General features: G+C 35.8%; 1 protein-coding gene and 1 gene segment (V, D, J or C); both read left to right on the top strand.

Annotated features, from left to right (window-relative positions):
• The window catches only part of LOC311284461 (Ig kappa chain V-III region MOPC 63-like), a 945,935-nt gene that overhangs the window by 804,479 nt on the left and 126,451 nt on the right, over positions 1-15,005 (top strand).
• Positions 10,869-15,005, top strand: part of dnah3 (dynein axonemal heavy chain 3) — a gene marked incomplete at its 5' end in the record, with an annotated part of 47,182 nt that continues 43,045 nt past the window's right edge. The window contains 3 exons of the mRNA XM_084398794.1: positions 10,869-10,874; positions 14,059-14,151; positions 14,261-14,456. Coding sequence (XP_084254920.1) covers positions 10,869-10,874; positions 14,059-14,151; positions 14,261-14,456 — 295 coding nt within the window. The remainder of the gene's footprint in view (positions 10,875-14,058; positions 14,152-14,260; positions 14,457-15,005) is intronic.

The raw sequence follows: 15,005 nt of genomic DNA, 5'->3' as shown, positions 1-15,005 counted from the left end.
TCCTCCTCGGTGTCTCTCTTTGTCTCGCGGACACACTTAAACGCATCACACCAACACACTGCTGGGCTTTAGTGAGCCTTAGTTCGGTTGTCATGGATACTGCCACATACAGTGCCAGAAATTAAAATATATATATTTATTTAAAAGCTTCAATATGAGAATCTAACTGTACACCACACTTACTTATCCTCTGTAGTCATAATTTAATGTCATAACATATATATAAAAATTGAAGTCAACAATTTCACCCAGTATTTGTGTATTTTTCTGGTTCTGGTTATCAAAGGTCACATGAGGTTCATCAAACGCGTGGTCATGAATCTCTCAGAAGCCGGACTGTGTGGGGTTTGATCACGGGTGTCAGTGTTCGGACGAGGCCTCGCGGGGGTGACGCTCCCATCAGCGGCCCTGCGGAGGTCCCGTGTGTGTGTGTGTGTGTGTGTATCAATAACATACAATACCTTGAAGATATCAAATTAGTAACAGATATCCAAAAAGGATTAGTGAATTAACACACACTCATCTTTAGGGAATTTCAATTAGTTGTGTAGGGTAATGTAATTAGAAAAGTCTGTATAAGGTTACAAGGACATTTGTGTGTGTGTGTGTGTGTGTGTGTGTGTGTATGAGTGCAAATGATTTTGTAAGATCATCTTACGAAAATGACTTTTTCTACACCAGCATAGAGAGATCTGTCTTCAATCACTTCTAATTAGTAGTCAAGATCAAATTTACTACAAAAAAAAGCAATAAATAATATTTACAATAAAGGAAAAGTCTTTTCAAATTCTTTTTTGAATTATTGCATTGTGACAATATTTCATGAAATTTTTATCGTAATGCTGGGCTGCATTTTCTGTATGCAAATGTCTTATTAAAAAAAGAAAATTAAGTTTTAAGGAGCTTATGATTTCTTGCATTTCATGACTTTAAAGTAATTTTTAATGTGCAATAAACATGCTTAAATGCCATGAAAATAATGTTTAAAAAATGTAATGAACACACAGTAGGCTTAATTTTCTGTATGCAGTTTTATTTTATTATTACCCCAAAAACAAAAGAAAAAAGGAAATAATATTTTGGCACAAAGAAATTTGAAATAATTAATTAAATAGTTTGTTTTTATTGTAATGTCAAAAACAATTATTACCCCAAAAACAAAAGAAAAAAGGGAAATAGCCTGATATTTGGCACAAAGAAATTTGAAATAATTCATTAAATAGTTTCATGATATTCATTAAATAATTCAGTACATGTCATGAAACCATTTTTTATTGTAATGTCAAAAACAATTGTTTAATTGGCATGAAAATAATGTTTAAAAAAAATGCAATGGTCAAAAATAGACTTAATTTTCTGTATGCAAAATAAATTTTCTTTTTCTTTAGATTTAGCCTATATCCTTATGAAAACTGATCAGAAAACAGGACAAACTGGAGTCTGACTGCTCTGCAAAAACAGGCAAAGTTTCTTTTACCAGCTCAGCACATTCACTTCACACTGTAAAGAACATGTTAAACGTATGGTGGAAAACTGGCAGCTGTGTGTGCCAGAAATCCAGTTTTACAGTATGCCTGCCTGTATATTTGACTAATAACTTATAACCGTATATTTCATAAAGTGATAGAGTTAATATACTGGACCTACTTTAACTACCAAAATCTGTCTTTTAACCTTAAAATTAGTTGCCAATAACACCACAATAAGACAGGTGGCACAATAGAAAACCATAAGATGAATCATAGTTCATCGGAAGTGGCAGGTCCGTGAAACACGGTCCATACTCGTGTGTGTATACGGTGCATAGTGTCACTTACAGAACCATCAGGGTAACACACATCACACACTACTGCAGGGCCATCACGGTGCTGCCCGTTTTTAGAAAGCCCCAAAATACTACCTGGACACATCACACACACGCACCTGCTTCACTCGGTACATGTCCCCTGTTGATGCCCAGGTGACACACACACACACACACACACACAGAAATGCACATGCAGAACGCTTCTGTTTGCTCATCCTTGTGTTTTTCCCCTGCTAGTTTGAGTTATTTTAATCTGAGCGTCTTTGGGCAGAAAAGTAGGCCTTTCCCATGGTGCCCTACTCTCTCTTTCTTATCCGCAAGCTTCATGAGAAGCTGATGTGGTGTTTGCTAAGACAAGAATCCCTATCCTCTCTCTCAGATTCAGTGATATGATCAAACCGCTAACAGTAGTATTAACTCTGGTGTGTAATTCTTCTTCCTGCAGTGTTTTCACTATGAATATGAATGATGCTTCACACACACACACACACACACACACACGCACACACGCACACACACACTGAAGGAGGGACCCGTAGATCACAAAGACTGGAGGCTGCAGGACTCACTTCACTTTACAAAGGAAGAAACCACCTGGAAATCACATAGAAACCTGTTAAAAATGCATAGTAACACCCTGGCAACCATCCACAACACACTGAGTTTTCCACAGACAAACAACACAAGAAAATTGTAAAATATATTGTAAATTGTAAAGTATATGATTTTCTTGATCATCCTTTACTGGTAGTATATTAAAGTGGATAAAAACTTAAAATATACATTTTTTGTCTAGATTAATGTTTGTGGGTATAGATTTGCTTTTTTTTATTTCATTTCTTTTTTGTCTTTTGATTTAAGGAGTGGAATATGACCGAAACATTTCTTTTGTTCGTTTTTCCTTGTAACTTTGTGTGTGTGTGTGTGTGTTGGTGTGTTAGGCCCAAATCTGTTCTTTATTCTACTGTATGTATCTTTGAAACACTATAATACACACACACCGCTCCGGAAACTGTCATCTCATAAAGCAACACAAATAAACAAAACAAGCTTTGACAGGACTAACACACACACACACTGACCAGCTCTTCGTCCTCTACCTTGTCATAAAGCATAAATCTGAAAGTTTGGAGGAGATGAGCATCCTTCAGATAGAGCACCTTTACTGTCAGACAATCTCAATCTCTCTCGACAGACAGAGATTCACCTCTGATAAGAGTTCATGAATAAATCAACAAGTCATCTGCTGATATTACATATATCTATTCTTATATATCCGCTGAGTCATAAAGTGATATAACATGGAAACACGCATGAAAACTTCATTTCCAAGTGCTGAAACGTTTTCAGTTGCTTCTTTAGAATGCGTTTAATTTCATTTTAATTTCTTAAAACATAAGAAGTTTGTAGATTTAATTTCCTCTTTGTGCTGCATTTTTTTTGTCTTGTTTTTGCTTTGTCTGCGTTTGCATGTTTCAGTTTTTCACAGCATATGGCCTGAGATTAAAAAATAATGTGGTTCAGCTGGCAAAATATGGGGATTAACATTATAAGATCAAGCTTACAAATTTATGAAAATATGATAGAGACATATTTCAAAGGACTTATTTCCGGTAACTGTAACATAAAACTTGTGCACTGATGAGTTGTACAGGCTTTAATGTCAGCTCCTTCTATTTAAAACTCGATAAGTCCATTTGTTTCGCAAATAAATGCTTTATTTAAGAGTGTAAAAGTGTACATTTACGCATGCGACTCCCTGACATGTTTGTGTGTCTGGCTGCGTAACTTGACCTGGCGTAACCCATCAGTGTGTATGAAGTTATGACTTAATAAGTGATGTGAAGCCTGTGAATGGCTGCAGACTGGATGACGATCATCATGATCACACGTCTGAAGCGCTTTCACCAGGGGAATGAGTGACAGCTGCTCCAGATCATAGTTCACACAGCTGATGCTCAGACACACACACACACACACACACACACACACAGCTCTTTACACACTATGACACAAATACAGGTGTCACACTGATGACAACATCACAGAATTGTTTAAAAATCAAAAGTACAGTGCTGTATCGGGATACAAAATTAATTAATTAATTTTGACAAACCATTACATAAGTCTGCTTCCAGTTCAATTTAAATGGTGTACGGAGGGCTTCAGATACCTGGGAATCACTATCTGTAGCACTTGTGACAAAATATATGAAGAAAATTACGCCTCTTTGCTCACTAAATCTAAAAAAGAGTTACTGAGATGGATGGACCTCCCCTTATCACTGATTGGCAGGATTAATACAATAAAAATGAATCTATTACTCAAATTTATTTTTTTATTCCAGTGTATACCACTGAAGGTTCCTATATCCTTCTTCAAGGAATCGCCTGGCAGCAATTGCACGCAATTGCACGTATCAGTTGGACAAAACATAAAATTATTGGTAAATTCACCTTTCACGAACAATCCCAACATCCCAGCGGCCTTAGCGGATGGAGTTTTACAAAACTGGGTGAGAAAAGGAGTAAAAATGGTTAGTGACCTTTATACTAATAATGCCTTTTAAAGTTTCAGTCAAATGTTAGAAATGTATGATATAGATAAACGTAACTTTTTCAAATATTTACAAATTAGAAGCTGGATCAAGAGTCAAACTAAAGATAGTTTTCTGCACAGACCCGAGGAATCTTTACTTGAAAAATGCATTTTTAACTCCAAATGCAATAGAATTAAAGGTTTAATATCTACAGTGTATAAAACCATAACTTATCCGGCTTATGCCAGATATACAAACAAAACAAGGTGGGAGTCTGATCTTGGGTGGACTTACACAGAGGAGAATTGGAACAGATTATTGGAATTGGCACAAACAAAATTGGTGTCTTCTAAACACAGACAAATTCAATTCAATATTTACCATAGAACATATTTTACGCCATATAGGTTAAGTAAATTAGGAAATTACATCTCTGATCAATGTCAAAGATACACCATCTCTGTCGGAGCTCTTGTGCACATGCTATGGAGTTGTACCCGTTTGAAGCCATACTGGACTCACATCATCGCAGTGACCTCTCGGGTTTGTGGACAGGCTCTGGACGCCGACCCTAGGATTTGGTTACTGGGGGACGTAACCTTATTGAAGGTGAACTCAAATAAGAAGCATTTTGTGTTACTAGCAGCATCGGCTGCCAAGAAGTGTATCCTGAAGGATTGGAAAAGTGTCATCCCTCCCAGCCAAAAACACTGGGCTAATGAACTCCTGTACTGCACACCAGAACAAATTCTACATTCTATCCGAGGAAAACTAGATGACTTGGAACTGATTTGGACTCCTTTTTTGAACATCCTGACCCAACTTGACACGACCACAGACTAGATGTAAATCTATGCTTATTACTGTTTATTTTTATATTTAATATCTTGCCTTGTGGAGAGAGGGTTTTTGCCTTGTTGTTTTCTTTTTCTTTTGTGTTTTGTAAAAAATTTAAACTATAAATAAAATATATTTAAAAAAAATAATTGTTTAAAAATCATTTTAAAATCAATACTCAAAAAATAAATATTTGCCTCTTGTTAAATTTAATGAATTAAAATAAGCTTAAGTAACACGATTGTTTAATATTTAGTCCCAACTTAATTTAATTGTGTTCAATCAACCTTTACTTAATTTGTGTGAAAACTACATGAATCATTTTTGTTGACAACTAACTGGGCAGTGGATCCGTAGTTCCCAGCATGCTTTGCAAGGGACTGCATTAGGAGGGTAAATTTAGGGATTAAAGTGTTATTTTATGTGTTTTTCTGTAAATGGAAAGATGTTGTTAGTTAATGTTAGTGTTTAATATTCAGTTATGTTAGAAACTTAGAAGACTTTCTGAATTTTGTGGTTACCATTATGCAGAAGAGTGTTTAATTTAGGGCTGTGGGCGCTCAGTATACACTATACAAGCATTAAACCTCTTTCATAGACCTGCATAAGTGATATTCAATATTACTCTGTAAAAAGTGGTTTTAATTTAGTTGAACACTAGTAGCTTCTATCATTGGAAATAACTGTAGAGTCAAATTAGCTAAAATTATAATGTTGGCAATTTTAGGAAGGGCAAAAATTAAATGTAGTCAACCTGACAAACCTTTATCTAGCAGGAATGACTAAATTAATTTAAGTTCATACAACAAGATTACAATAAATCATTTCAAACAAATTAGATTTTGTTGGAAAAATGTCATTCATTTTCGTGGAAAAGTTTTCCTTAATTTAATCAAGTTTGTTCAACAGCTTTTTTTTTTTTTTGAGTGAATGTTTTATCGATTACCGCAGACATTTACATTGACTCGTGCACTTACAATGGTAGGCTGTGCGGCAGTTTAGGGTTTAACCTTTGTTAAAACACATTTTCAGTAGAAATGTGTGTTGTTTTGTTTATCTGTAAAGTTTAATTCTTCCTAATTGTCTCGGTGCAGGAACTTCTGGGGTTTTGCTCCATATAAAGTATGAGTACATCATACATATCCCTCACGCAAATGCCACATGGAAGACGGAAAACTGGTTGAAGATGGATGAATTGGTAAGCTATTTATTTATTTATGGTTTTATTACATCAGTCTCATACTAACAACTGGTTTTCTTTCCTGTTTTTCTAATGAAGCATGACGTTGGGGCAGAAGATATCCAAAGGTTTGTCTCTTTTTCAGAGTACTGTGTTTTTAAAATGCAGTGTCAATCTAAAAATAGTTCTGAAAACGATGGACCAATCCGGTGAATCTGGGGTAAGCATGTTTACATATGGATGTGTATTAAAGGGATAGTTCCCCCTAAAATGAATATTCTGTCATCTTTTACTCACCCTCAAGTTGTTCCAACCCTGTCTGACTTTCTTTCTTCTGCTGAATGTGGGAATATTGGGGGAAAAGTACTATGGAAGTCAATGAGGCCCATCAACTGTTTGGTTACTGACATTCTTCAAAATATCTTCTGTGTTCAGCAGAAGAAAGAAACTTTACATTAGCAACTGTACATGGGAGTTAACTGGCCAATAAACACACAAACTGTACATATTCCATTAGTATTTTGACTAAATGTTTGTTTTATTAACTTTTAGCAGTACACTGCATAGATGATCTAATAGCTAACTTTAGCCTTTATTAGCGTTTCCAGAAACGTGTAACCTTTCTATTGAGCTGTATTAAGATTGTATGAAAATCTTCTTTTCATTGCTTTTTCTTTCTGTCTTTTACTCAAGTCACTATAACTCAGCATCAGACGGCTCCTCTTTCATTCTGTGCGTCTGTCGTTCCTTTACAGAAAGAGTGCAGTCATTCTGCATTAGGACTGTCGTTCCCGAGAGGAAACCGGGAGCGCTGCGAGCTTTTAAAGACCTTTAACTCTCTCTCTCGATTTCTCTCTCGCACTCTTTTATTATCAATGTAGAGTTTTACAGGGTTGACAGCTCTTAAAGTGTGTGTGTGTGTGTGTGTGTGTCAAGGTCAAGGGCTGAGTGATTCTTGTATTTCAGGCAGCATGAGGACAGGACGGGCCGCCGTCAGAGGTCACGCTCTGCGTAAGGAGACCTTTCCCTTTTCTTTTAGCATTAATGACTCTTGTGGCCTCCTGACCTTTGCCTGAATGAGTGGAATGAGTGTCTGTTTCAGGAGGGAAACTAATGAGCAGAAATGCCGGGGCTTGTGGGATTTCTTCTGGGAGAGAAACTTTAATTAACAAATCCAATTTGGACGTAATTAATGTTATTTGGAAAAGGAACACGAGACAAAAGTGTACTGGTATCAGATGGTAATGCCATGGTTCATATCATAGTACTGATTAACATATATATATATATATATATATATATAAAATGCTATTTACATATTTCATCTGTCTATCTGCCTGTCTGTCTGTCTAGCGCATTAAATTGATCAAAAGTGACTAAAGACATTCATCAAAGAATCCTTAAAAACAGTATCACGGTTTCCACAAAATATTGATGAGCACAACAGTTTTCAGCATTGATAATAATCATAAATGTTTCTTGAGCAGCAAATCATCATATTAGAATGATTTCTGAAGGATCATGTGACACTGAAGGCTGAAAATGCAACTTTGATCACAGGAATAAATTACATTTCACTATATATTCACATAGAAAACAGCTATTTTGAATAGCAATAATATTTCACTGTTTTTACTGTATTTTTGATAAAAAAAAATGCAGCTTTGCTTAGCAGAAGAGACTTCTTTCAAAAACATTAAATATCTAACCCCAAACTTTTGAACGGTAGTTTATATTGATTATCAGATATAGATTTCTATATATGATACAGAACAGTCAATCAGTCTGCTAGTGAATCTATGGTTAATTTTGCAATATATTACTGTATATTAGTCAGCCACTTACAAAATAAGTAAATAAATGTACAGGGACTGCACATTAAATATTGACCTGAAATGATTTTTTAGCTTCATAGGCCACATATTAGAAATGAAAATCTATGCTTTGTAAGTATAAAATGATATTGTATAGAACAAACACTCGCACATTTGTTTCACTACCGTATATTAGTGAGGACATTGCATAGACTTCCATTGATTTGATATCAGGTTAATGATATTTTCTATGGCCTTACCCAAATCACAGAAACATGTGCAGAACACTAGAGTCAATTATGTTTTGGCTGATTTATAAGCCTTTTTAACTAGTGAGGACCAGTAAAATGTCCTCACAAGGATAGCCAAACACACACACACACACACACACACACACACACACACACACACGTGCATTTATCTGGCCACAGGTGCGTTTTTCCATTTCTCTCTTAATGAAACCGCTGCACCTCTGATCATCTCCTCTGTTTCACCCCTCTCTCACTTTCACTGGGCGACCACGGCGACGGCATCCCTTTCTCACCCTCCTCATCACCACAGCGACCCACTCGGCCCGTAAACCAAACCGCCAGAACCCACATCAAATATTAACAGCCCCATTAATGAGTTTTCCATCGCTCGTACACACACACGCAGCCGTAATTAACGGAAAGCACTTACCATGTATCACTACTTAAATTTACTCGCCGACCACAAGTGAGCTCAGAGAGAGAGAGAGAGAGAGAGAGAGAGAGAGAGAGACAGATAGAAACAGCAGTTTTCAACTTGAAGAAAAGCATCATGTCTCAGTAGGGAAGATCATGTGTCATACACGACATGCATGTTTACAATTAATCTGCAAGAAAAGGATGCTGCATTAATATTCAATGTGTGAGTGTGTGTGTGTGTTTGTGTTGGGGGGACGGGACGGGGTATGTGGGCGTGTTAATATTTCATGTCATTATCAAGTTACTGGTGAATGTGCCGGTTCTGAACTAAAGTCTGTGTGAAACTGCAGACCACAGAGTGCTTGTTTCACTCTTGCGGGCCCTGCTCCGCTGAGCTCAAGTGGAACGTAATTGTGGGCTTGTCTGGGATTTGAACTCGAGACCTCTGCATCTGAAGCAAGAGTCGGATGGTCACGTTCATTTCCCTTTAGATATACATTCTCCAAATTACTTATTAATGTAGGTCTGAAAGTTTGGGGTCAGAAGTCTCAGAGGCCGTGTTTTATTTAATCAGATATACAGTGAAAACAGTGATGTTGACAAATATTGTTATCATTTTGCACACAGAAAAATGACAAAGCTGAATTTTCAGCATCATTACTCCAGTCTTCGGTGTGATCCTTCAGAAATCATTCTAATATCATGATTTGATGCTCAAGAATGATTATTATCAATGTTGAAAACAGTTCTGCTGCTTTATATTTTTGTGGAAACTGTAAAATATGTTTTTCAGGATTCTTTGAGTAATAGAAAGTTCATAAGAACAGCATTTATTTGAAATAATGTCTTTATTGTCACTTTTGAACAATTTAACGCATCCTTGCTAAAACTGAAATTCATTTATAAATAAATGTTGTAACTTGAAATAAAATAAATCAATAAAAAATCTATTTATTTTATTGCAGCTAGTTGCCAAACATTTCTCTCTTTCATTTAGTTTAACTTGATGTACTAAAATAACTCAAACTTAAATATATATTAATGAAAATAAAAATGACGAAAACACAACAAAATGACTAAAACTTGAACAAAAAATTAAAATGAAAACTGAACATAACAATAAACTATAATAGTATCTCAGTGATACTAAAATAACACTGATTTAAATGTTTTGCAAAAAAACATATTGGTATTATATACTTGCGTTCAATGACAATATTTTGATTCGTCATTGCATCATTCATAATGACACGTTAGATAATATTTCATCTTGATGATCTCATCGCTATGGAAGAAAAAAAGCTTGGGAAAAATACAAAAGCCACTGGTAAAGTGGGAAATCACTTGTTTTTCCTTTGTTTCCGAACTGTACACTGTTAGAAAAATCTGTAGAAATTACAGTATTACTGGCAGCTACTTGCCAGTAACTTACTGTAGATTTAAATTGATGTTATTTACTGGCAACAATTTGTTCAAAATTAAATGAACATTAAACATTAACAAGTCTTTGTCTTTACAGAATAAAATTATAAAATAACAATCTAATGCAAAGCATTCTGGGAACCAATATCTGAAGGAAAGAAAACAGAAAAAGGTTGATGAAGATTTCTGGTTCCCAGAATGCTTTGCATTAGATTGTTATTTTATAATTTTATTCTGTAAAGACAAAGACTTGTTAATGTTTAATGTTCATTTAACTTTGAACAAACTGTTGCCAGTAAATAACATCAATTTAAATCTACAGTAAGTTACTGGCAAACAGCTGCATAACTACAGCAATTTTTTTTACAGTGTACGTTACATGACCAAACCAGTTATTATTGACTGTTTCGCCGTCTTAGAAAACAAGTTTAACTGCACTATTCTGTTGTCATTCACCTCTATGACTTTCTGTCTTCTGTGAAACTACTTTTTATGGCCTTTTTTTTTTTACCGTACTTTTAGGAGCAGCATGAATATTCCTTAAAACGTCTTGTTTTATGTTCCACAGATGAAAACAAAAGTCATGCGGGTTTGAAACAACATGACGGTGAGTAAAAAAAGACTGCACACTTTCAGTTCTGAGATTTCAAAGGTTTGAGATGAAAGTGTACTGTACCTCTACAATAAAGCGATTAAAGTCTAAATATCTCTCAAATACACACGGATGCATATAGTCTGAACCAGTGCAATGGCTCTGGAGAGATCTGTCCTGAGAGAGCGGTTAAGAAATCACTTAAAGCTATTAGTGTATCGCGGTTACAATGAGTGTCTGATTCGCTGACTTCATGAAAAGAGATGAGAGAGAGCGAGCGAGGGAATGTGTCTTTTTGTATTTGCATGCTAGAACAGCAGAGTGTTCTAAATGTCTTTATAGATGAAAGACAATTAAGTCTTTAGTCATCTAATTACATGCTGTCTCTCTCTCTCTCTCTCTCTCTCTAGCTCAGCCTCTCCCACTCGTAACCATTTCTATTTCCAGAACTGATGTGTTATCAAGTTCCATGCACGAAATATTACGTTTTAACAGGTTATATACAGAAATCTGGGTTTAGCTGTGATGTGATATAAGCTCTAGATGAGCTGTGAGAATGTGAAATGACAGTTTGATGGGTCTTTCTTGCATGTTGCTGGTCTTATTGTGCACAATTATGTGTTGCACGTTTTTCTAAAGCACAAAAATGTTCATCTTTATACTTGTTCTGCCTCTGAAACAACTTTTTTTTTTCAAATCCCTCCTATTTTTCAACCCTTATGTATTCCCAACATATTAAATCATCCTACATTTTTTCTCTTGCATATCCTTTTTCACTCGTATTAACATCTCTTGATGACATTCAAATGGTTTCAATTGGACTTTAAGAATGTGCTGAATGTTATTTTGTGCAGGAAAAGTTCCATAGTTCATGCATCGGATGCTTTGTTGTGAGTTTTCATATACCACGCATTATAATGACCACAGTTTTGCCAGTTATTTAGACTTTATTGCACGTACACTATCGCTCAGATGTTTGGGGTCGGTAAGATTTTTAAATGTTTTTGAAAGAGAGTTTCTTGTGCTCACCAATGCTGCATCAAATACATACTGTAAAAACTGTAATATTGTGAAATATTTTTATGATTTGAAATGACTATTGTAATATATTTTAAAATATAATTTATTCCTGTGATCAAAGCTGAATTTTCAGCATCATTACTCCAGTCTTCAGTGTCACATGATCCTTCACAAATCATTCTAATATGATGATTTGATGCTCAAGAAACATTAATTCTCAAGGATCATGTGACACTGAAGACTGGAGTAATGATGCTGAAAATTCAGTAATAAATGACATTTTAAAACATACTCACATTAAAAAACAGTTATTTAAATTTTTTATAATTTTTCACAGTATTGCTATTTTTACTGTACCTTTTATCAAATAAATGCAGCCTTGGTGAACATAAGAGACTTATTTCAAAAACATTAAAAAATCGTAATTATTCCAAACTTTTTGAGCGGTAGGACTCGTTTGTTCCAGAATGTCAGGCTCATTGTCGTCTTGATCGGCATGTGTGATCCAGTGTAATCTCTGGTGTAATCTAGTCCAGTGTCAGTCTGTAATCTAGTTGTAGAGTTAGACTGTGTCCTTGTTTAGACATCTGAAAGCAGTAAACACAGAAGTCATGTTTATTTGATGCTGACAGCGCTGGAGTTAGTTGATCTGCGTGTGCTGGATCACTCACTAGTGTCTGATCACTTCTACTGATGACCTTGTGTGTTAGTGAAAGTATGTAAAGAAAGATGTCTTTGTGCACAAGTGTTTTTCAACTGAATGCAGGGGATTAAGGTGTGGAATAAAGAATTACTGCTAAGAGGACAGAAACTGGAATATCGGACGGGACGGTTGGATTTACCTGGCTTTCTCCCTCTTAAGTAAGGCAGACTTTACTATAGGTGATTGCTCTGCCTCTGTATAGAGGTCTGGTGATGAATGGCTCTTGTCCGCTCTCGGGTCCTTTGCCAGTTCTGTGGTTATTTATTCTGAGAGTTTAACAGCGTGACCTCAAAACACACACACATATCAAGAGAGTGTGAGAGAGTGCATTATATATATATATATATATAATACACCATGCTAAAAAAGTGCATTGTTTCTGCTGGTTAAAGATGTCTATAATTAGATCTAAATCAGGACAAGGAGAGAGGCCCCTTATAGTTACTTTATTTTATAAAAGGGGCTCAAACTCCCCACAGGCGTCCGCTGCCCATATGTGGGCCAAATACTTTTATATTAATCTTTCTTCCAGTGAAATAAAGTTAGTATTATTTTATTTCTGTTTAGTGAACAAAATGGCATTACAAATGACCAATGTTTTACTGCTCAGTGACGATCGGTGAAACAGCGACACAGTGTGTTCACAGAGTGGCATTACAACTACAATGAAGAAATGTGTAATATTATTATTTGAAAACTATTGACAGTTGTTTTAATGTCTGTAACTTATGATTTTATAAATATTCCCTTTTTTGTTTACTAGTAATGTATTCTTTTACGCAAACAGCTTCACAAAACCTATGGTTTACTGATGATAGTGTAACTATAGCGGGCTGTCACCATGTACAGCGCGTGAACAAACATTTATATTGACAACCGGTGACAGACAGAAAGCTCTCAATTCATTAGCAAGCCGCTCGTGCGCGATTAACGGCCGTGAGGCGCTTTGATCTGGTCAAATACATTTATATTTCTCTGGATGCGATTATGTCGGATTATATGAGGAATGTCTAAAGGTAAGACCATTGTAACCGTTTAAAAACACGTTAATGTGGAGAAAAACATTTTGCTGATGAAACGAAACCGTATTGAAATTGTCCGTTAAATAAGGAGTGAGTATTACTGAAGTGTGTCAGTCACTATTTAAAGTTTTCAGACTTGTTGATAACTTAACTTAACGTTAGCAGCTACTTGTCTTGTACCGGCAGTCAAGACATTTAAACTTGTCGGTGTCTCAAAAGCTAGTAACGTTAGCTGCCTAGACAGCATTTTTGGCCATCATAGTAAGTTACGCTGCCTATCTAGACAGCATTTTGTCAGTGTTTGTGTCTTAAGTGTTTGTGTAGTGTAAAACACATTGTACTGTGTTTTATACTGCATACTCTGAAACACATCGACACCATGCCTCAGAATGAAGCTGGTGTTTTATCAAAATGTGTGCTTTAAAGTGTTTTAATGTACTTGTTTTCCTCGTAGATGAATGCTAACTCGAGTCATGATGATGTTGGATGCACTGGGAGGCTGCAGCCCCATCCCGCCGCATCCCAGAATCCCTCTGACCTATATCAGGTGTGTGTGTGTGTAAAGTGTCTCAGTGTCTACATGACAATCTCAATTTGATTTGATCTTTTCTGGATGTTTTTCCGCTCATCCTGATTTGCTCTCTGTTCTCTTACAGATTTATCTCCTTAACAGCCAATGCCCGCCCATCCTGCAGAGTCACTCTCGGACGCTTGCGGTTCCCTACAAGGAGCTGCGGCACCACAGAACTCCCTGCGAGTCCATTGGGAACAACTACAGCCTGGGAGGCCAAAACCTGAAAATCCAACATCTGCACTGCAGACGTCACTCGCTTCAGTGTCCTCCAGCTGCATGTATCCTTAACAAACATCTTTCATAGACTTACACACACTCAGTTATGCTTAAATACGCATATACACTACATGTCAAAAGTTTGGAATAATTGCTATTTTTTAATGTTTTTGAACGATGTTTCTAATGCTCAGCAAGGCTGCATTTATTTATTCAAAAAAACAATTTTTACACAGTTATATTGTGAATTATTATTGGAATTTTAAAATAATTGTTTTCTATTGTAATATATAGTAAAATGTAATTTATTCCTGTGATCAAATCATTTTCAGTATCATTACTCCAGTCTTCAGTGTCACATGATCCTTCAGAAATCACAATTTGATGCTCAAGAAACATTTGTTATTATGATCAATTATTATATCCTCATATCACAATACGATACTGATACGATTTTATTGCGATACTCCAAGACATATGGTTAAAGGTTAACAACAAATTTACTGTTGATTAAAATGCTAAATTTGATTTAACATTGTGTGTGTAAATGAATAGGCTTGGACTTGGTGCTGATAACCCAATGCAGGACAATAGAGACACCAGAATAACAA

This window comes from Rutilus rutilus, assembly GCF_951802725.1.
Source record: "Rutilus rutilus genome assembly, chromosome: 24".
NCBI classification, from domain to species: Eukaryota; Metazoa; Chordata; class Actinopteri; order Cypriniformes; family Leuciscidae; genus Rutilus; species Rutilus rutilus.
Note: the sequence above shows the minus strand (reverse complement) of the source record. Positions and strands in the feature narration are given on the sequence as shown.